Below are 21,334 nucleotides of genomic sequence, written 5' to 3'. Positions count from 1 at the left end.
GAAAAACAGCTAATCAGTAACAAGGTCAATTAATAGGAAAATGTTCTATATATAGTGATTATGTAAAAAGTTTATTAAGCTGCTAGTACATTAATAGATCCCTCTAAGGAGGCTGGATACATACCGTCACTTAGAGGGAAATTTGCATGACATAATGTTTATATTAGAAAAGAAGAAAGGCATCAAATTTTAAGTTTCTACCTTAAGAAACTAGAGAAATGGGTGGGCGTGGTGGCTCACACCTGTAATCCTAGCACTTTTGGGAGGCCAAGGCAGGTGAATCACCTGAGATCAGGAGTTCGAGACCAGCCTGGCCAACATGGCAAAACCCCGTCTCTACTAAAAATACAAAAATTAGGTGGGCATGGTGGTGCGTGCCTGTAATCCCAGCTACTAGGTGGGCTGAGGCAGGAGGATCGCTTGAACCTGGGAGGCAAAGGTTGCAGTGAGCGGAGACTGTGCCACTGCACTCTAGCCTGGGCAACAGAGTGAGACTCCGCCTCAAAAAAAAATAAAAAAGAAACCAGAGAAACAAAATTAATCCAAATCCTTATAAGCAAAATCAAGGAATAAATAAAGAACAGAAGTAAATGAAATTGAAATCAGAAAAATAATAGAGAAAATCAATGAAACCAAGGTCCAGTTCTTCAAAATATCATTAAAACTGATAAACTTCTAGCAAGATTGACAAAGCAAAAAAAAAAGAGAGAGAGATGTGAAAAATTTTTTATACCAGGAAAGAAAGAGGCAGTATCACCACTGACTCCACGGACATCAACATTGTAATAAGGGACCACTACAAACCACTCTATGCACATAAATATGACAACGTAAATGAAATGGATCAATTTTTTGACAGACACAAGTTTCCAAAACTAGTTCAAGAATAAATATATAACCTGAATAGTCCTGTATTTATTAAAGAAATATAATTTATAGTTAAAAACCTTCATAAAGGGTAAACTTCAGGCCCAGATAGTTTCACTGGCAAATTCTACCACACATTTAATGGAGAAATTATGCCACTTTCTCAGTGTCTTCAAAAATAGAAGAGTAGGAACATTTCTAGCTCCTTTGATGAGGGTAATATTACCCTCCTAGTGAAATCATAGAAAAATAATACAAGAAAACTACAAACTAGTGTCTATCAGGAACATAACTACAAGACAAATCTAGCAATATATTTTTAAAATAATACATTAGATCAAGCACAGAGGCTTATGCCTGTAATCCCAGCACTTTGGGAGGCCAAGGCGGGAGGATCATTTTAGGTGAGGAGTTGGAGACCAGCCTGGGTAACGTAGGGAGACTCCATCTCTACAAAAAATTTAAAAATTAGCTGGGTGTGGTGGTATGCACCTATAGTCCCAGCTACTGAGGAGGCTGATGTGAGAGGAACACTTGGGTAAAGGAGGTCAAAACTTTAATAAGCCATGATCCCACCACTGCACTCCAGTGTAGGTGAGCAGCAAGACTCAGTCTCAAGAACAATAATAATGGTAATAATAATATATGACACAACAAAGTGGAATTTATCCTCAGGATGCAGGGCTAGTTCAACATTTGAAGATTAATTAATATACTGGACCACATTAGTAGTCTTAAGAAAAACTATGTTATCATATCAGTAAATGCAGAAAAAGCGCTTGAAAAATTAAACATCCATTTGTAATCAAAGCTCTCAGCAAACTAGGAATAGAAAGGAAATACTTAAACCTTTACAAAAATCCTACCACTGGCTTCATATTCAGAGGCGAAAAACTGAGTACTTTTCCCTAAGACAGGGAACTAGGCAGGGATATTCATTCTCACCACTCTTAGTTACTGTTGTACCACAAATCTTAGCAAATATAGTAAAAATAGAAAAAAAATATAAAAACGTGTTCACATTGGGAAGGAAGAAATAAAACTATCTAAAGATAACATGATTCTCTGTGTAGAAAGTCTTAAGGACTCTATTATACCAGTAAATTACTATAAATAAGCAAGTTTAGCAAGGCTGCAGGACATAAAATCAATACACAAAATTTAATCATATTTCTGTTCACTAGCAATGAATAAGGAATGGGAAACAGATTTTCTAAAAATACTTTTACAATAGCTCTAAAAATAATAAAATGCATAGGTATCAATCTAACAAAATATATACAGCATTTGCTGTATATATGCCAAAAACTAAAAAACACTTGAAACAAATTAAAGAGACACTGTATTCATGAATTGGAAGACTCAGTAGTCTTAAGTAATTTTAAGGTGTATATATTTGGTTAAGCCAAAATGAGAACATTGTTCCTTTCTTAACTTAAAATATATTGTAAACATCTTTCCATGCCGGGCTGCAAAGTATTCCATTGTTTTATATATTAGTACATTTAAATGTATTTCCCATTGTTAGACTCATTTACTTTTTTCTTTATTTTAATCTTTTTATTTATTATAAATAGTATTGAACATCCCTATAGTTATATTTTTGTGGCTATCCGAGATGATTTCCCTAGGATAAGTGGAATTACTAGTATGTAGTGCTTATGATAAATACTGTTACATTTCCCTGAGAGAAGTTCTACCAGTTTGTATTCTCATCAACACTTTCCCTGTAACTTTACCTTTAGGTTTTCTAGAAATACCTAATTTAAGAATATCCTTATATTATTGAACCTCAAAACTGTGAATTGATGTTTAATTACCATGGAGCTGTCATGACTTCCTCAGTTTTCTCAGCAATGATCTGTTTTAAATATTTAGTAACATTGTATTCCAAAACAATTGATTTCCTACTAAGTCTAATAATAGTTAACAATAACAATTGTAATAACGACAACCACAAGTTATTGAGAACTTGCTATTTTTCTAGCACTATATTAAGTACTTTAAATGTTCATCTTTATTATGACAGTTATTGTTAACCTCATTTTACACATGAGAGGACACTGAGCCTCAGAGAATTAGCTAAGAGAAACAACTAAGCTAAAGATAAAGTTAGATAAGAAAAGTAGCTCAGAAAAGCTAAGATTTGTATCCAGGTCTGACTCCAAGGCATATATTTTTAACCACACATTGCTGTAGTGCCTCTCTAAAACTGTTTAAAATTTTAACTGTTCTTTTTAACATAATTCAGTGCTGGTTTGTTTGAAACAAATTAATGCTGTCATTTTAGTTTCTAATAGATGAATATTGATGTGAGTTAGATAAGCTAGTCTTCGGTTTTTTCTTTGAAACTTATGAACATTAATTTCACAGATTAAAGTTATGTCTTGGTAGTATACAATGTGATTACGCTTCTTTCTACTTTCTTTCCTCTTGAGTCTCATTTTAGATGCGTTGTAAATCAAAAGATCCCCTAGGAAAATTATTTTACTTGACAGTGAGTAGGAGGTTAATTATCTTGAGCTTCAAAGTTCTGTGTTGAGGCACTTTGCATTTTTGAAGTTCTTCACATGTTTATTGTTGGTTGGTTGTTTTTTTAAGTTTTAAAAGATATAAATAGATTATAGGTAAAATTATATCATACTTCATCAAAGAAAATGATTCTGATGGAATAAGAAAAGCCTGTTGGTTACTAGCTTCTGTCCCATAATGCAAGATTTTGTTGGTCAAAAATGTTAAATTATGGAATTAAAATGTAAATATACCTGTAAATATATGAGTCAATGAACTTAACTTTTATTGTTTCTTTCAGGAACTGTTTGTGGAGCCATTTAATCGAAAAGCACGCCAAGAGAACCTCAGGTATAATAATATGCTTAAACAACTTAGCAGTCAACAGTTAGCCACTCTTAGACGCTGGAAAGCAATACAGCTCTATCTTACATGTGAAAGGGGACCTTGGGCTAAAAGGTAAGAGGATATAATTTTATTAAGTACTCTTTTTTCTTTACAACTCTGGTCTAGAAATTTTTGAACCAATGCCCCTTGCACTCCAATTTTTTAAATGTTCAATTTATAAAAGGGTGCTTTTAATCTTATTTATTGTCTTTTTGTGAATTATAGGTCTGGGATGATTCGAGGTTGTATTGTTTTTTATCTTACAGTTATTTGCCTTCCTTTGACCCTTTGATATGAAGTTTATTGGGCTTTAGACTCTTGGAGAGTGTTAAACCAATTTACTTCTGTCTTTCTGATACCACCTCTTTGAGCTAGGGCTAATGCTGTTGTATGTTTGAATATTTTACAATTCATTTAATTGATCCGCAGTCACTTCTGTTTTGCTTAATTATATTATCTCTTTTTTTTACAGCCCTTTTAAAAATGTGGTAAAATGTACATAACATAAAATTTATCCTCTTAACCATTTTAAAATGTACAGTTCACTGGCACTGAGTATATTCGTGATGTACGATCATCACCACTGTCTAACTTCATAACATTTTTATCACCTAAAAAGGAAATCCTGTACTTATTAAAAAGTCACTCCTTATTATCCTCTGTCCCACCCCCTAGCAACCACCAATCAGCTTTTTGACTGTATTATTTGCCTGTTCTGGTTATTTCATATAAATGGAATCATACAATATGTGGCTTTTTGTGTCTGCCATCTTTCACTTAGCATAATGTTTTCATTATGTAGTAGCATGTATCAGTACTTTATTCCTTTTTATGGCTGAATAGTATTCCCTTATAAGGATATATCATCTTTTCTTTATCTAGTCAACAGTTGGATGGGCATTTGGGTTGTTTTCCACTTTTTGGCTCTTTTGATTAGTGCTGCTGGTAACATTTGTGTACAAGTGTTTGAACACTTGTTTTTAATTCTCTTGAGTATAAACTATGAATGGAATTACTGGGTTGTATGATAATTCTGTGTTTAATTTGCTAAGGAACTGCCAAACTGCTTTCCACAGCAGCTGCATCATTTTATATTTTCACTAGCAATGTGTGAGGGTTCCAATTTCTCCGCATTCTTACCAACACTTGTCATTTCCTGATTTTTTATTATGACCCTCCTAGTGGGAGTAAAGTGGTATTTTATGATTTCATATTCCATTTCCTAGTGATTAATGATGTCTAGCATCTTTTCATGTGCTTGTTGGTCATTTTTACATCTTCTTTGAAGAAATGTCTGCTCAAGTCCTTTGCCCATTTTTAGATTGATTTTTTTGTTGGATTGTAAGAGTGTATATATAAATATATGTATATGTATATACTTAATAATAGACTCTGATCCTATATATGATTTTCATATATGTAGATTGTCTTTTCACTTTATTAATAGCAGCTCTTTTGATACAGGAAAGTTGTTAGTTTTAATGAAGTCCAGTTTAATCTATTTTGTTGTTGCTTTTTGGTTTTTTTTGGTGTCATATCTAAGAAACCATTGCCAAGTCCAAGGTCATGAAGTTTTACCCTTACCTTTTCTCCTAAGAGTTTTATAGTTTTAGCTCTTATATGTAGATCTTTGTCCACTTGCAATTATATTGTCTTTATTTGTAGTAAAATTATTTTTTATTTTGAAAACTATTGGAAATATAAACCATCTGTATAGTTAGTTAAGAACTCCCATTTAACAATGAAAGAGTAAAGGTATCAAGCTGTAAGTCTAAAAGTCAGTGTTCAAATCTTACTTCTGCTACCTGTAAACCTCATGTCACCTTGGGCAAATTATTTAGTCTGTTTTAGATTCCTCGTGTATACAGTACAGCTACGCGTACTCACTTTGGTTCTATCAGAGTTATTTGGATTAAATGAAATCAAAAATGTGAACAGTTTTGTAAAATGGTGCTAAACAGGCTGGGCGTGGTGGCTCACACTGTAATCCCACTACTTTGGGAGGCCAAGGCGGGCAAATTGCTTGAGGCCAGGAGTTCAAGACCAGCCTGACCAACATGGCAAAACCCCGTCTCTACTAAAATTACAAAAATTAGCTGGGCATAGGGGCACACGCCTGTAATCCCTGCTATGTCGGGAGGCTGAGGCACGAGAATCACTTGAATCCAGGAGGCAGAGGTTGCAGTGAGCTGAGATTGTGCCACTACACTCCAGCCTGGGTGACAGAATGAGACTCTGTCTCTAAAAAATAAAAGTAAAATAAAATGGTACTAAACAAATGTAAAGTACCTGATACTTTTTTACAGTATTTAAATCAATCTTTGTAACTTAAGCTAAATAATTTTACTTGTTTGCTTATGAATATTCTTAGGAAACAGAATCCAATTCATTGGAAGCTAGCTAATGTAGAGAATTATTCCCGCATGAGACTTAAGCTGGTACCGAATTATAATTTCAAAACCCATGAGGAAGCTAGTGCCTTGAGAGATAATCTGGGTGAGTTCCAATGACCGTTTAATTATTTGTTGAAGATAATGAGAGTGTTCTTGGAGTTGATGATTGTTATTTCATTGTTTTAAATGTGTTTACTTATGAAGGAAGGGTGGCATTTTATAACTGATATTTAAATGACTGTATGTTTTTAGTCCTGTTACATTTGGCCTAAATCCAAGGTAATTTAATACTTCCATTGATTTTAATTTCTAAAAGAAAAAAACTTTAATTATAAAAGTATACTGTACTTCATATCAACTGTTATGTCTCTTGCATTGAAACAGTGTTCTTTTCTCTTAGTTTTTCTGCTCATCAAGACTGAGGCTAATACTAATGTTAGATAGAATTCTTAGCAATCCTTTTCTTTTTTTTTTTTTTTTTTTTTTGAGACAGAGACTCACTCTCTTGCCCAGGCTGAAGTGCAGTGAAGCAATATCAGCTCACTGCAGCCTCCACTTCCTGGGTTCAAGCAATTCTCATGCATCAGCCTCTGAGTAGCTGGGACTACAGTCACATGCCACCACACCTGGCTAATTTTTATATTTTTAGTAGAGATGGGGTTTTACCATGTTGGCCAGGCTGGTCTCCAACTCCTGACCTCAAGTGATCCTCCCACCTCTGCCTCCCAAAGTGCTGGGATTACAGGTGTGAACCACCGAACTCAGCTAGAATTCTTAGCAATCTTTTATGCCTTTTATTATAACCTATTTTTATAGAGCTGTAGACCCTTAGTATCTTAGATTGGTCAATGCCTTTTTCTAGAAAAAAAAAACAAAAACTACTTGAGGTCAGGAGTTCATGACCAGCCTGGCCAACATGGCGAAACCCCGTCTCTACTAAAAATATAAAAAATCAGCCAGGCATGGTGGCGGGCACCTGTAATCCCAGCTACTCAGGAGGCTGAGGCAGGAGAATCGCTTGAACCCGGGAGGCGGAGGTTGCAGTGAGCTGAGATCACGCCACTGCATTCCAGTCTGAGCAATAAGAGCAAAACTCTGTCTCAAAACAAACAAAAATTTAGCCTGACAGTATTTCAAAACAGATCTTAAGGGGTTTCTGCAACTCTTTAGGAAGCCCTTCCTTTATAACTATCTCACTTGTCATCTCTCCCTTTTTTAAGATAGGTCTGTGAAATACCCCAAAATGTTGTTTATCAAGAATAATTGGGCCTGCATGGTGGCTTATGCCTGTAATCCCAGCACTTCGGGAGGCCATGGCAGGCAGATCACCTGAGGTCAGGAGTTCGAGACCAGCCTGGCCAACATGGTGAAACCCTGTCTCTACTAAAAATACAAAAATTAGCTGGGCATGGTGGCGGGCACCTGTAATCCCCGCTACTCTGGAGGCTGAGGCAGGAGAATCACTTGAACACGAGAGGCAGAGGTGGCCGTGAGCCGATATCGCATCATTGCACTCCAGCCTGGGTGACAAGAGCAAAACTCCTTCTCAACAACAACAAATCATTGGTAATCGTAGGCATATTATGTTGTAGTTTTAGATGACGTGAGTACCAACTTTTAGATGTTATTTTTAAACTACTTTTATTTTTTTGAGACTGGGTCTCCCTGTATTGACCAGGCTAGATTGCAGAGACTTGAACATGCCTCACTGCAGCCTTGGCCTCCTGGACTCAAGCAATCCTTCTGCCTCAGCTTCCTGATTAGCTGGGACTACCAATGCGTGCCACCATGCCATGCCCAGCTTTTTTTTTTTTTTTTTGGTAGAGACAAGGTCTCACCATGTTGCCAGACTGGTCTTGAACTCCTGGGCTCAAGTGGCCATCCTTCCACCTCACCCTCCCAAGGTGCTGGGATTACAGACATGAGCCAGCATGCCTGGCGAGATCTTATTTTTTTTAATTGCCTTAACATATGGCCAAAATATTTGATGCCATAAAATGAATCAAGAGAGCCATGATGCTTGCCATTTAGAGTCTTACATTTTGAAATAAATCAGATACAGTAAGTGGTTTTCCTTAATTCAAAATAATGGCCCTGTCCGTGATATAAACACTAACTTTGAGTGTTGTCTTACATAGCAATAGCCAATTGTGTATAGCTTTTTCTCTGAAAGAATCTTGTATCCTCTTCTGTAAGTATCTTTCTTTACTCTTTGAGATATAACTATCATTAACACCCAACAAACATCTTTTGGTAAATGACCTTAATAGTTACTTAAGGAATAGTGTTCCATATTATTTTCTTGACTTTTACCAAGAAATCTCCTTCCATAAAGTTCCCTCTGCTTTTTCCTCTCCTTCTCACCCCTCTACACATGCACACAGATGTAATTTTATGTCCCTTCTTAGTCTTAGTTGTTCTTTTTGTTTGTTTTTCTCACTTAAAAATTTACTTCAAGTATAATAGTGACAATAAAACTGTACAGAAAAAAATTTATATATTTCAAGGTGAAATTGGAAATCATAACAAATGGCATCAGTCTTTAAAATCTTTAAAGTTCTTTGAAGTATACTTCAGAATTAACTGCAAAATGTTTTACCTACTCCTTAGTTTTGTCTATAGAGTATTTTCATTAACTGCCAGAATTCATGGTATTCTTTTTTTAAATATTATCTTGTTTTGTTTTACTTACCCCAATACTGCTTTTTATAAGCAACCCATTGCAGATGTATAGAATAGTGTTTTCATTATGGGCTAACCTGCAAAGCTAACCATGATTTAAAATATTATTTTGGATGGAAAATCCATTATTAATTTCAAACAGCTGACTTATGAAGCATCTTTTTGAACACACCCACTTGTAAATTAGGGAATTTGAAGAATCAAAAAGAATATATTCTTAAATGTATCAGTAAAAATATTTGGTTTGTAGTGTGGGCAACATAGTGATAAAATAAAATGTTTTGTAGCCAGGTGGCACATGCTTGTAGTTGGAGCTACTCAGAGGTGAGAAGATCGCTTGAACCCAGGAGGTCGAGGCTACAGTGAGCCACGATTGTGTTGAGCCCCGATTGTGTCACTGCATTCCAGCCTGGGCAACAGAGTGAGACCTTGTCTCAAAAAAGAAAAAACGTTTGGTTTGGCTAGGTGTGGTGGCTCATACCTGTAATCCCAGCACTTTGGGAGTCCAAGGAGAAGAGTCACTTGAGCCCAGGAGTTGGAAACCAGTCTGGACAACATAATGAGACCTCATCTCTACAAAACCATTTTAAAAGTCAACTGGGTGCAGTCATGTGCGCCCATGATCCCAGGTACTTGGGAGGCTGAGGTGGAGGATCGCTTGAGCCCAGGAGATTGAGGCTGCAGTGAGACATGATTGTACCACTTCATTCCAGCCTGGGCAACGCAGTAAAACCCTCTCTCCCAAAAAAAAAATTTGATTTAAGAAATTTTTTTTTGTCTGTAATTCTTTATTAGACATGCTGTTTTCTGATTGGCAAATTTAACAACTTATTTTTAGTCCTCACCCTGCTTCCATTTTTTCTGAAGCATTTAGTGGTTATCCTCCTCTGTAAGTGTATTTCTTTCCTTCTTTCTTTTCCTGTTTGTTTGTTTGTTTTGTGAGACAGGATGTCACTCTGTCACCCAGGCTGGAGTGCAGTGGTGCAGTCACCACTCATTGCAGACTTGAGCTCCTGGGCTCAAGTGATCCTCCTGCCACAGCTTCCTGAGCAGCTGGTACTATAGATGTGTACCACCACACCCAGCTAGTTTTTTAATTTTTAAACTTTTTTTGTGGAGACAAGGTCTCCCTCTGTTGCCCAGGTTAGTCTCGAATTTCTGGGCTCAAGTGATCCTTCCACCTCAGCCTCCCAGAGTGCTGGGATTACAGGCATGAGCCATCCCACTCAGACTGTAAATATATTTCTTTCTTAGCTCTGCTTTTTAACCTCCTACTTTTTATATCAACTTTTAGTCTTTTTTTCTAAAACTGTTTTCCTGCACACCTTTAACTGATGATGTTCCCAGATCCATTGCTAGCATCTTGCCTTTACCTGTGCTTTTCCTAAGTGATCTCATGGCTTCCCCACCATATATGTAATGCTGCTTTCCCATCTGTATTTCTAGCTCCAACCTTCCTTTTGAACTCTAGAACAATGTTTCCAACTGGCTATTGGGATACCTGTTCCACAGTCTCCTTATGACATTTCTGAAACTGAATTTATTCTCTTTTCTCGTATATGTATTCCTTACCCTAGTTTCTGCTTCTCTTGTATCTGGTATTGTAGTTATCAGTATCTCCATATATTAGCTGCTGAAATTAAAATCCATATTATCCATGAGTCTTTCCTCATCTCTCTGAAATCCCTACATATAACAGCTCTTTAGGTACTGTGTCCTGTTGATTCTATCTCTTACATAACCTCTGAATGTTTTTCCTTATTTTCATTCCCTTTGCTATTGCCGTGGCTTAGCTTGGTGCTTTCTCCAAACTTACAGTAGCTTCCCAGCTGGCTTCCTTGCTGCAGTCCATCCTTCATTCTCCATCCTTCACCAATCTTCCATCAGATTTTCAATTCATACTGTTAACGGGATAGTACCATACATCTACATAAAGTCGATTTCCTATTTGTATCAGACTATCTGGGCTTCCTTCTTTTCACTTTTTACTGCATTGTTATGTACTTTATTAATTAAATGTTTTAATGAAAATTAGACCTCATGAAAAAACATGTTCAGTAGAAATAGTTACTAACTTGTTCTAGGGAAAATGTGAATCACTACTTCCCAATATAGAAGAAGGTATGATCAAACAGATTTACACAGAAAAATGCAATTGTACATTAGGTTGATTCATCTTATGTCTGAGCAATGGTATCATTTGAGAAGTTAAGGGAGGATTTGTCATCTTTATAGTGTTTTGTTATTTATAGTTACTTGCAGTATTGTGTTATTTATGTATTTTATATGAATTATTTTTGCCATAAATGAAATCTTTATTCATAGTTGTGTTAATTTTTTTCAGTCCTATAAATTATGCATATATTTGTATTACAGTTCTTATTTCAATCAGATAGTTGGAAGGTAAATATATAATAGTAGCTATCATTTATTTTATATTTAATGTGTACCAGATGTTTCACATGTATTACCTTTCATGTGCCTAACAACCTTGTGATGAAGTCTCCATTTTACAATTTAGAAAACATACATTCAGAAGGGTCATATGGCTTACTAAATGGCAAAACTAAATTTGAATCTAGGTTCACCACTTCATAGACCATGTTATTTTCATTATATCAAACCTGCCTTTTTGCAGGATGTTTAGTTTATAAAATACATTACATGTATTTCATATATATGCCTCAGAATTATGTATTAAATTCCTTGTGGTCCAGAAAGTAAACACTTTCGCTCTTGGTCTGTGTATTATTTCCCGATTAAAGACAACTTATCATATATTCTTTCTTAGTTTTGCTTTAGTACAAATGCATGTTAAAAATAGTTCTATTACATTAATACAATTAGAATATTTCTTCCTTTGACTTAATTAATGGCAACCTTTAGAATTAAATATAAATTAAGAGAGTACTTGGCCTATTTCTGAAACAAATAGTACCATTATTAAAAATAGATACTATTATTTTTAAAACATTTATTCTTTTTACCTTATGAATAGTAGTTGTCAAAATCACCATCAAACATCAAGGATTACTCTAAATCAAAGTACCATCTTTACTTATATACATATTGTTATTATCTAACAGTCAGGAACATAATTAGCAGTCAGAAATTACAGAAGGGCTATAATATTGTTTTTTACTTTATGTTTAATAGATATTTTGTGTTTAAAACAGGTATCCAACACTCACAGCCTTCCAGTGATACATTGCTTTTGGAAGTAGTGAAACAAGTAAAAGTTAGTGATATGGAGGAGGATAAATTAGACCTTCCTGAAGAGGATATATCAGCTAGAGTAAATGTGTATGTATAAATATTTAAAATTATTTTGTTCTGAGAAAGGGGATTGCAAAATCGTGGAAAAGATTTGCTTGAAATTCTAACGCCACGTATTTTCAGGGTCCAACAGTTAATGCTGTATCAGCTGTTGGGATTTTATCAGTACTGAGATTATTGAGAAAGGCTTCTTAGAACTGGGATAACATGGAACTGGACTTTGAAATTAGAAAGTATTTAGAACTGTATGATAATGAAGGCAATACATGGAATTTGTGAGATTCAGCTATACCTGTGTTCAGATGGAAATGTACAGAACAAAATATAAACTGTTAAGCAAAAGAAAGAACATTATAAAAACAAAAGCAGAAATTCGTGAAAGAGAAAAACAGAAAGATTAAAAACATCGAAGCCTGGTTATTAAAAACAAACAACAAACTAACAAAAAGCAAAAAAACATAAACCTCTAGCCAGACTGATTAAAAGAAAGACAACATAAATTGCCTATATTAGGATTGAAAGAGGAGATGATGCCACAAATAATAAGATGATTGAGAAGAATACTAATGATTTTATGCCTATAAGTTTGACAGCTTAGATGAAACAAATGCTTTGAAAGATGCAAATTACCCAGCCTCCCTCAAGAAGAAACAGATAACCTGAAAAGCCTTAGATACATTTTAAAATTTTTAATTTGTACTTCAAAAACTTTCTTTAAGGAAATGTAAAATATATTAATTTCCTCATCTCCTCTTTGTGTTACTGCTGTCATACATATTACATTTCTTTGTATAAGTTCAGCAATACAGTTTTATAGTTGCTGTTTTATGCAGTTATCTTTAAATGAATTATAGGAAGAACACAAATGTATGTTATTAATACTTCATGTTTGCTACATAATTATCAAGTATCATACTTGTGCACTTTATTTCTTTGTGTGTGCATTCATTTATCATCTGATAAAAATTCCTTCCAGCCTAAAAGACTTTCTTCAGTTATTTTGTGTGTGTGTTTTTGTGTGTGTGTGTGTGTTTTTGTTTGTTTGTTTGTTTTTTGAGACAGGATCTTGCTGTGTCACCTCAACTAGAGTGCAGTGGTGTGATCACAGCTCACTGGAGCCTCCACCTCCTGGTCTCAAGTGATCCTCCTGCCTCAGCCTCCTGAGTAGCTGGGACTATAGGCACACCACCATGTCTAGCTAATTTTTAAATTTTTTTGCAGAGACAGAGTCTCACTGTATTGCCCAGGCTGGTCTCAAACCCTTGGGCCCACATGATCCTCCCGTCTTGGTTTCCCAAAGTGCTTGGATTATAGGCCACCAGAGAGTGAGCCGCTGCACGCAGCCCTCTAGTATTTCTAATAAGGAAAGTCTGATTGCCACAAACTCTCCATTTGTTTTCCAGGGAGGTCTTTATTTTTGTTAATCCAGATATATCTCACAAACATAAAATTTACCGTTTTTAATGCACACAATTCAATGGGATTTTTTAGTGTTTTCACAAATTTGTACAACCATCCCCACTGTATAATTCCGGAACATTTATATCACCCCAAAAGGAAATCTTGTACCTTTTCGTGGTTGGTCCCGGTTTTCCCCTTCTCACACACCCTGGCAACCACTAATTACTTTGTCTCTGTGGATTTGCCTACTTTGGACATTTTCTGTAACTCCTACAATTTGTGTCTGGCTTATTTTCATTTGGAATGTTTTCAAGATTCATTCATGTCATAGCATATAAGAGTACTTTATTCCTTTTTGTGGCTGAATAATATTATAAATAATTTTCCATTTATAACCATTTATGGTTGTCCAAAATATGGATAATCACATTTTGCTTATCCATTCATCAGTCAGCATTTAGGTTGTTTCTACTTTTAGGCTATTATGAATAGTACTTCCATGAATATTCATGTACAAATTTTTGTGCAAACATAAGTTTTTAGTCGTCTTGGGTATCTACTGAGGAGTATAATAGTTAGATCATATGATAATTCTGTTTGAACTTTTGAGGAATTACCAAACTGTTTTTTACAGGGACCACATCATTTTACATTTTCACCAGCAATATATGAGTGTTCTGGTTTCTCCACATCTACCCTTGTTATTTTCCTTGTGGGTTTGTAAAAATTCATTATAGCCATCCTGTATGGTTTGAAGTCATATCTATCTAATTTGCATTTTCCTAGTACCTAATAATGTTGAGCATCTTTTCATGTGCTTGTTTGCCATTAATATATCTACTTTGGAGAATATCTCTGCAAATCACTTGCCCCCCCACCCTTTTTTTTTTTTTTTTTTTTGAGACAGAGTCTCACTCTTGTCACCCATGCTAGAGTGCAGTGGCGCAATCTCGGCTAACTGCGACCTCTGCCTCCCAAGTTCAAGCAATTCTCCTTAGCCTCCTGAGTAGCTGGGATTACAGGCGCCTGCCACCATGCATGGCTAATTTTTGTACTTCTAGTGGAGACAGGGTTTGGCCGTGTTGACCAGGCTGGTCTCAAACTCCTGACCTCAGGTGATCCACCCACCACGGCTTCCCAGAGTGCTGGGATTACAGGCGTGAGCCACCATGCCCGGCCTGGTTCTTTTTTAAAATGTTTTTAATTTCTATCTCTTTATTGATAGTCTCTATTTGATTAGCTTCATTGCTATACTTCCCTTTATTTCTTTAAACATAGTTTCCTATGTTCTTTTGATGTATTTATGATAGCTACTTTGAAGTCATTGTTAAATTGAACATCAGAGGTCTGCCAGAGACAGTTTCTTTTTATTGCTTTTGTGTTTATGGCTCATACTTTCCTTTTTCTTTGTTTTCTCATAATTTTTGTTAAAAAACTATACACTTTTGGTAACAAATTGTAGCCAATCTGGCTTCTGATCTCCCTCTGTTACGGTTGCTACTGTTGTGATTTTGTTTGTTTGTTTACTTTCCTGAACTAATTCTGTGGAGCCTGTTTTAACCTGCTGTGTGTTGCCAATGACGTCTCTATTCATTGGGTTTTGTTTTGTTTTGTTTTTTGTTGTAAAACCTGGCCTAGTAGGGATTGTCTGTGGGTCAGCATACGTTGGTGGTCAGTCATTGGTTAGAGGTTGTCTTTAGCCCCCCTGATCCAGCTGAATGCTATAGCTCACGAGTATAATCCCAGCTATTCAGGAGGCTGAGGCAAGAGGATCACTAAAGGGCAGGAGTTTGAGACCAACCTGAGCAACATAGTGAGACCCTCTCTCTAAGAAAATAGGCCAGGCGGGCTGGGTGCAGTGGCTCATGCCTGTAATCTCAGCACTTTGGGAGTCCAAGGCAGGTGGATCATGAGGTCAGGAGATTGAGACCATTCTGGCTAACATGGTAAAACTGCATCTCTACTAAAAATACAAAAAATTAGTCGGGCGTGGTGGCGGCCACCTGTAGTCCCAGCTACTCGGAAGGCTGAGGCAGGAGAATGACGTAAACCCAGGAGGTGGAGCTTGCAATGAGCTAAGATTGCACCATTGCACTCCAGCCTGGGCAACAGAGTGAGACTCCGTCTCAAAAATAAAAAATAGAAAATAGGCCAGGTATGGTGGCTCATGCCTGTAGTCCCAGCACTTTGGGAGGCTGAGGCAGGTAGATCACGCAGTTAAGAGATTGAGACTATCCTGGCCAACATGGTGAAACACTGTCTTTACTAAAAATACAAAAATTAGCCAGGTGTGGTAGCGGGCGCCTGTAGTCCCAGCTACTCAGGAGACTGAGGAAGGAGAATTGTGCCAACTCAGGAGGCGGAGGTTGCGGTGAGCTGAGATCGCTCCACTGCACTTCAGCCTGGGTGACAGAGCAAGACTCCATCTCAAAATAAATAAATAAATAAATAAATAAATAAATAAGCCAGGCATGGTGGTGGTGTGTGCCTATAGTCTTAACTATTGGGAAGGCTGAGGCAGGAAGATCCTTTGAGCCCAGGAGTTGAAAGCTGCAGTAAGCTATGATCACACCACTACGGTGCAGCCTGGGTGACAGAGCCAGACCCTACCTCTAAAATAAATATATAAATAAGCAAGACCCACCCCACCCCCCATCTCTAAAATAAAAGATCCAGTAAGACTGCCATCTTTCACCAGTGGATCTGTACATCGCTTAGGGATTACATTTAAAGTTCATGATTTATATATCTGCCCTAATGTGAGTTTTGGGGGATTTTGTTTTGTTTTGATTTGATTGATTGATTGATTTTTTTTTTTTTTTTTTTTTTGAGATGGAGTCTTACTCTCAACTAGGCTGGAGTGCAGTGGCACGATCTCAGCTCACTGCAACCACTGCCTCCTGGGTTTGAGTGATTCTCGTGCTTCAGCCTCTCAAGTAGTTGGAATTACAGGCGTGTGCCACTATACCCAGCTAATTTTTTGTATTTTTTGTAGAGACGGGTTTCACCATGTTGGCCAGGCTGACCTCAAACTCCTGATCCCGTTTGCTCCCACCATGGCCACCCAAAGTGCTGGGATTACAGGTGTGAGCCACTGTGCCCCGCCTAATACTTAACTTTCTATGTTCGTAAAGCCACATATTCAGCCAAGAATGAGTAGCTATGTCCCAAATATATGATTTGTTTACATTATGAACTACACATGGTAAATCTTTCTTTGAAGCTTATTTTAATATTACAAATTGAGGGCCAGGCATGGTGGCCCTCAATTTGTCAGCACTTTGGGAGGCCGAGGTGGACAGATCACTTGAGTTCAGGAGCTCCAGACCAGCCTGGTCAACATGGCAAAATTCCGTCTCTACCAAAAATACAAAAAATTAGCTTGGCGTGGTGGTGTGCGCCTTTGTTCTCAGCTACTTGGGAGGCTGAAGTGGAAGGAATGCTTGAGCCTGGAAGGTGGACGTTACAATGAGGCAAGATTGCACCACTGCACTCCAGCCTGGGTGTCAGAGTGAGACCCCATCTCAAAAAATGGGTGTATTAAAAATTGACTAGATTCAGTAGTATTCTTTGGTGGCATAATCAGGATTTTTATTTATATTAATTCAGTAATTTTTTTAGATTTCCTTGATTATTTTCAGGGTACTGGGGAGGGGCAGTTATATAGGGAAATATCTTGGTAGATATTCAGTCAGCTTTTTAATTGGGATTTTTTTTTTCTTTCTTTGATGACTAGTGAATTTGATGGATGTCAGACTAATTTTTTTACACTGAAGAACCAAAATACTTTTTGTCATCTAATATAAATAACTCTCAGACTATTTACTTTTTTAGGGTTACTCATTGCATTATTTATCACTGTAAATATTAATATTTCAGTGTTTGGAAAAACATTGTTTCCAGTAATTATATTTTTAAAAAGAAAAGCTTAGTTTTAAATAAATGGTTGCAACATTACAAACTTAAATTGGTGATACAGAACTCCTCATGGAAACCCACTAAAAATAAAATTAGACTTAGTCATTGGTACCCCGGACATGAGGCAGATACGAAATGTCTAGGACCAGAGAGTAGCTGGCTTAAAAGATTTAGTTGAATAACATTCTGTGAGTGGTAGGAGCTCCCGTTTCTCTCTCTTTTTTTTTTTTTTTTTTTTTGAGACGGAGTTGCACTCTTGTTGCCCATACTGGAGTGTAGTGGCATGATCTCAGCTCACCGCAACTCCATCTCCCAGGTTCAAGCGATTCTTTTGCCTCAGCCTCCTGAGTAGCTGGGATTACAGGCACGCACCAACACACCTGGCTAATTTTGTATTTTTAGTAGAGACGGGGTTTCTCCATGTTGGTCAGGCTGGTCTTGACCTCCCGACCTCAGGTGATCTGCCCACCTCAGCCTCCCAAAGTGCTGGGATTACAGACGTGAGCCACTGCGCCCAGCCAGGAGCTCCTATTTCTATCCTTGGCAGTTAAAGTCACCTAGGCTACCAAAAGACTGTCTCTTTCCAGTTACTTCCTCCAGCAAATATAAATAATATTCCTCCTAATATAAGGTGACTTCACTTTAAGTAAGGTATGGCAATAATAGCTCTTTGCATTATCTCCAGTTCCCTTGGTAAGGGGATGCTGTAATGGTGATGCTCTCTAGTTTTAGTTACTCTTGAAAGTCTTATTTTATAGTTTAAGATTCATATTTAGTACTTCTAATAATTATTTACAAACATCACTGCAATGCAGTCTTAGTCACAGATTCATGTATTTTGTGGGTCAATTCATGTCTCCCACAATATAGCTAAAATGACATGACCAATATTGCCTTATTTTTCAACTGTCCTCTGCTAGTTGTTTTACAGGGTCACTGTGTTTTATTATAATGGGTCGTATAAAATAAGGATGTAAAGCTTATTTTTAATGAAACTGAATCATTGAGTAATAAAAATATTTGGACACTGTTTAAGTAATTTGATATGCAGAATATTTCTTGAGGGTAATTCAAATATTCTTTCCGGACATTAATTTGACAGATAAGTGATTTATATTTGAGGCCAGGCACGGTGGCTCATGCATATTATCCCAGCACTTTGGAAGACCAAGGTGGGTGGATCCCTTGAGCTCAGGAGATCAAAACCAGCCTGGGCAACATGGCAAAACCCCATCTCTACAAAAAATATAAAAATTAGCTGGGCATGGTGGCATGCACCTGTATTCCCAGCTACTTGGGTGGCTGAGGTGGGAGGATTGCTTGAGCCCGGGAGGCAGAGGTTGCGGTGATTGAGCTGACATTGTGCCATGGCAACAAGACCTTGTCTCAAAAAAAAGTAAAATCAGAGAGATTTATATTTAAATATGGTATTATTTTCTATTTAAGAAAAATAAATGGTTAGATTTTTCTGTTTATTGGCTCTTTGTTTTTACAGTGATGAGAAAGAAGAACAGGATCAAAAAGAAAAATTGGTATTGATGGAAGACTGTGAACTCATTACAATAATTGATGTAATTCCTGGCAGATTAGAAATCACTACTCAACACATTTACTTCTATGATGGCAGCATTGAAAAAGAAGATGGTGAGGAGTTCTGGAAAAAATGATTTTTGCTGTTCAATAATTAAGTATCCAATTTATCAATCATGAATGAGAAGAACGCAGTAAGATAGAACTGTGTATCATGTAAAAGGAGAAATGGAAAGTCAGTATGGGGTTAAATTTGTTACCAAGTGGAAGGGAATGCTTTTTAAAAATTATCGATGCATTTTTAAGGGTTTGGCTAGAGGGAATTGCTATAAACTTAAGTTACAAAATCAGTGTTTATTATTATTATTATTTTTTGAGATGGAGTTTCGTTCTTGTTGCCCAGGCTGGAGTGCAATGGTGCAATCTTGATTCACTGACCCCTCCGCCTCCCAGGTTCAAGCAATTCTCCTGCCTCAGCCTCCCGAGTAGCTGGGCTTACAGGCATGTGCCCCCATGCCCTTCTAATTTTGTATTTTTTGTTAATAGAGACGGGGTTTCTCCATGTTGGTCAGGCTGGTCTCGAACTCCTGACCTCAGGTGATCTGCCCACCTCAGCCTCCCAAAGTGCTGGGATTACAGGTGTGAGCCACCACACGCATTTTATCATACCTTTGTCTTCATTTTATCTTCATTTTATCATACCTTTGTATGTGTACTTATTCCTATAGGCTTCTCATGTCATCCTTTATGTGATAATAAAAGAATGATTAAATCTAAGATACCAACATACAGAGAAAAGGAAAACTGTTTCTGAGGTGTATTCAGAATTATCTTGTGTTCTAATGGGAAGGCAGTAGAATAGTTATAGAACTTTAAAATAGTTTTGAAAGAACCAGTTTAAATATCCAACACATTTAACAAATGGTTTATATAGTATAGAAATTGAATTCCTTTTTCCTAAAGCCTTTTGTCAAGAACTAAAAGGTATTTTCTACATAGCATAAGTAACTTTATATGGTATCTCAGTCACAAGATTTCTTCTCTTTTCAGGAGTAGGTTTTGATTTCAAGTGGCCTCATTCTCAAATTCGAGAGATTCACCTCCGGCGTTACAACTTAAGAAGATCAGCCCTTGAGATTTTTCATGTTGACCAATCCAACTACTTTCTCAATTTCAAAAAAGAGGTATGTACTGTGGTCTCAGGAAATCCCAAAATACTGGCTTTAAATACGTTTCCAGCTAGTGAGCTCTAATGGAACTTTGGGCTGTATTCTTTTGTCAAGACAAAATGTTAGAGGAAAAAATATATACTTTGGGGGCTAATCAGTGTATGAATTTTTGTTGAGATTTACTTATGTTTGAGTTTTGGTGAAGTTCAGCTTTTATATATATGGCTAGATAAAGTAGAATTTTTAGTGCCTCATTACATTCACTTGTGATGTAATATACAATATGTTAGCTATGAGTAGATTTAGTAAATTAGATTGGTTTCAAATTCAAAAATAATGAGGAATCTGTTTCTTCTAGGAATATAGTAAATTCTTAAATAATGTAGGTTGTTAAGTGCATATGCTCTAAAGCCAGATTACCAGGGTCCAAGTACTGTCTCCACCACTAGCTGTGTAAGCTTGGGCTCGTTACTGAGAATGCTTGGGCCTGGCCTTCCTTCCCTCTCTCATTCACTTGAGGTCAGATATGTACTACAGTTTGACAGCTCTCCCCACCTTGCATAGCTCTGCCATTTTCTCTCGCAGGCATCTCCTCTAGTAAAATACTTGCATTTTAATTCTATCTTGGCATCTGCTTTTCAGAAGACTCACATTAGCACACACAATAACTAATTTTCCATTCTTCTGTGGAACCCAGGTTTACTTATTGATGATTTGATTAAGATGTTTAAAGACCATTCTTCTAGTTTTACAAAAGGAAGTCTTTTTACTGTTACGAGAAAGTTTTCCTTCATAGGAAAATACAAAGCATGTGTTTTATGGAAAGCTGTGTCATGTAATTAAACTAAGTCTGCCCCTGCTAAGTACTAGGTGTTTGTATAACTTTATTGTCTTTAAAGCATATTTGTGTAAAGTATCTAATCTTTATAACAACCATGACATTAAATGTGGCAAATTTGGCCAGACACAGTGGCTCACGTCTGTAATCCCAGCACTTTGGGAGGCCAAGGTGGGTGGATCACCTGAAGTCAGGAGTTCAAGACCACCCTGGCCAACATGGTGAAACCCTGTCTCTACTAATAATACAAAAATTAGCCAGTCGTGGTGGCACATAACCTGTAATCCCAGCTACCTGGGATGCTGAGGCAGGAGAATCACTTGAACCTGGGAGGCAGAGATTGCAGTGAGCCAAGATCACGC

At 36.8% G+C, this 21,334-nt stretch overlaps 2 protein-coding genes across 10 annotated transcripts in view; one reads left to right on the top strand and one right to left on the bottom strand.

Annotated features, from left to right (window-relative positions):
* The window catches only part of SUMO1 (small ubiquitin like modifier 1), a 1,087,495-nt gene that overhangs the window by 987,574 nt on the left and 78,587 nt on the right, over positions 1 to 21,334 (bottom strand). The gene's annotated exons all lie outside the window — the stretch shown is intronic.
* NBEAL1 (neurobeachin like 1) overlaps positions 1 to 21,334 on the top strand; it is a 206,357-nt gene that overhangs the window by 133,747 nt on the left and 51,276 nt on the right. For all 9 annotated transcript variants that reach the window (XM_050750762.1, XM_050750761.1, XM_050750760.1 and 6 more), the window contains 5 exons: positions 3,680 to 3,837; positions 6,137 to 6,261; positions 12,017 to 12,143; positions 18,931 to 19,079; positions 20,016 to 20,149. In XM_050750762.1, coding sequence (XP_050606719.1) covers positions 3,680 to 3,837; positions 6,137 to 6,261; positions 12,017 to 12,143; positions 18,931 to 19,079; positions 20,016 to 20,149 — 693 coding nt within the window. The remainder of the gene's footprint in view (positions 1 to 3,679; positions 3,838 to 6,136; positions 6,262 to 12,016; positions 12,144 to 18,930; positions 19,080 to 20,015; positions 20,150 to 21,334) is intronic.

This window comes from Macaca thibetana, chromosome 12, assembly GCF_024542745.1.
Source record: "Macaca thibetana thibetana isolate TM-01 chromosome 12, ASM2454274v1, whole genome shotgun sequence".
Taxonomy (NCBI): Eukaryota; Metazoa; Chordata; class Mammalia; order Primates; family Cercopithecidae; genus Macaca; species Macaca thibetana.
The sequence above is the reverse complement of the archived record's forward strand: the minus strand, read 5'-3'. Positions and strand labels throughout refer to the sequence as shown.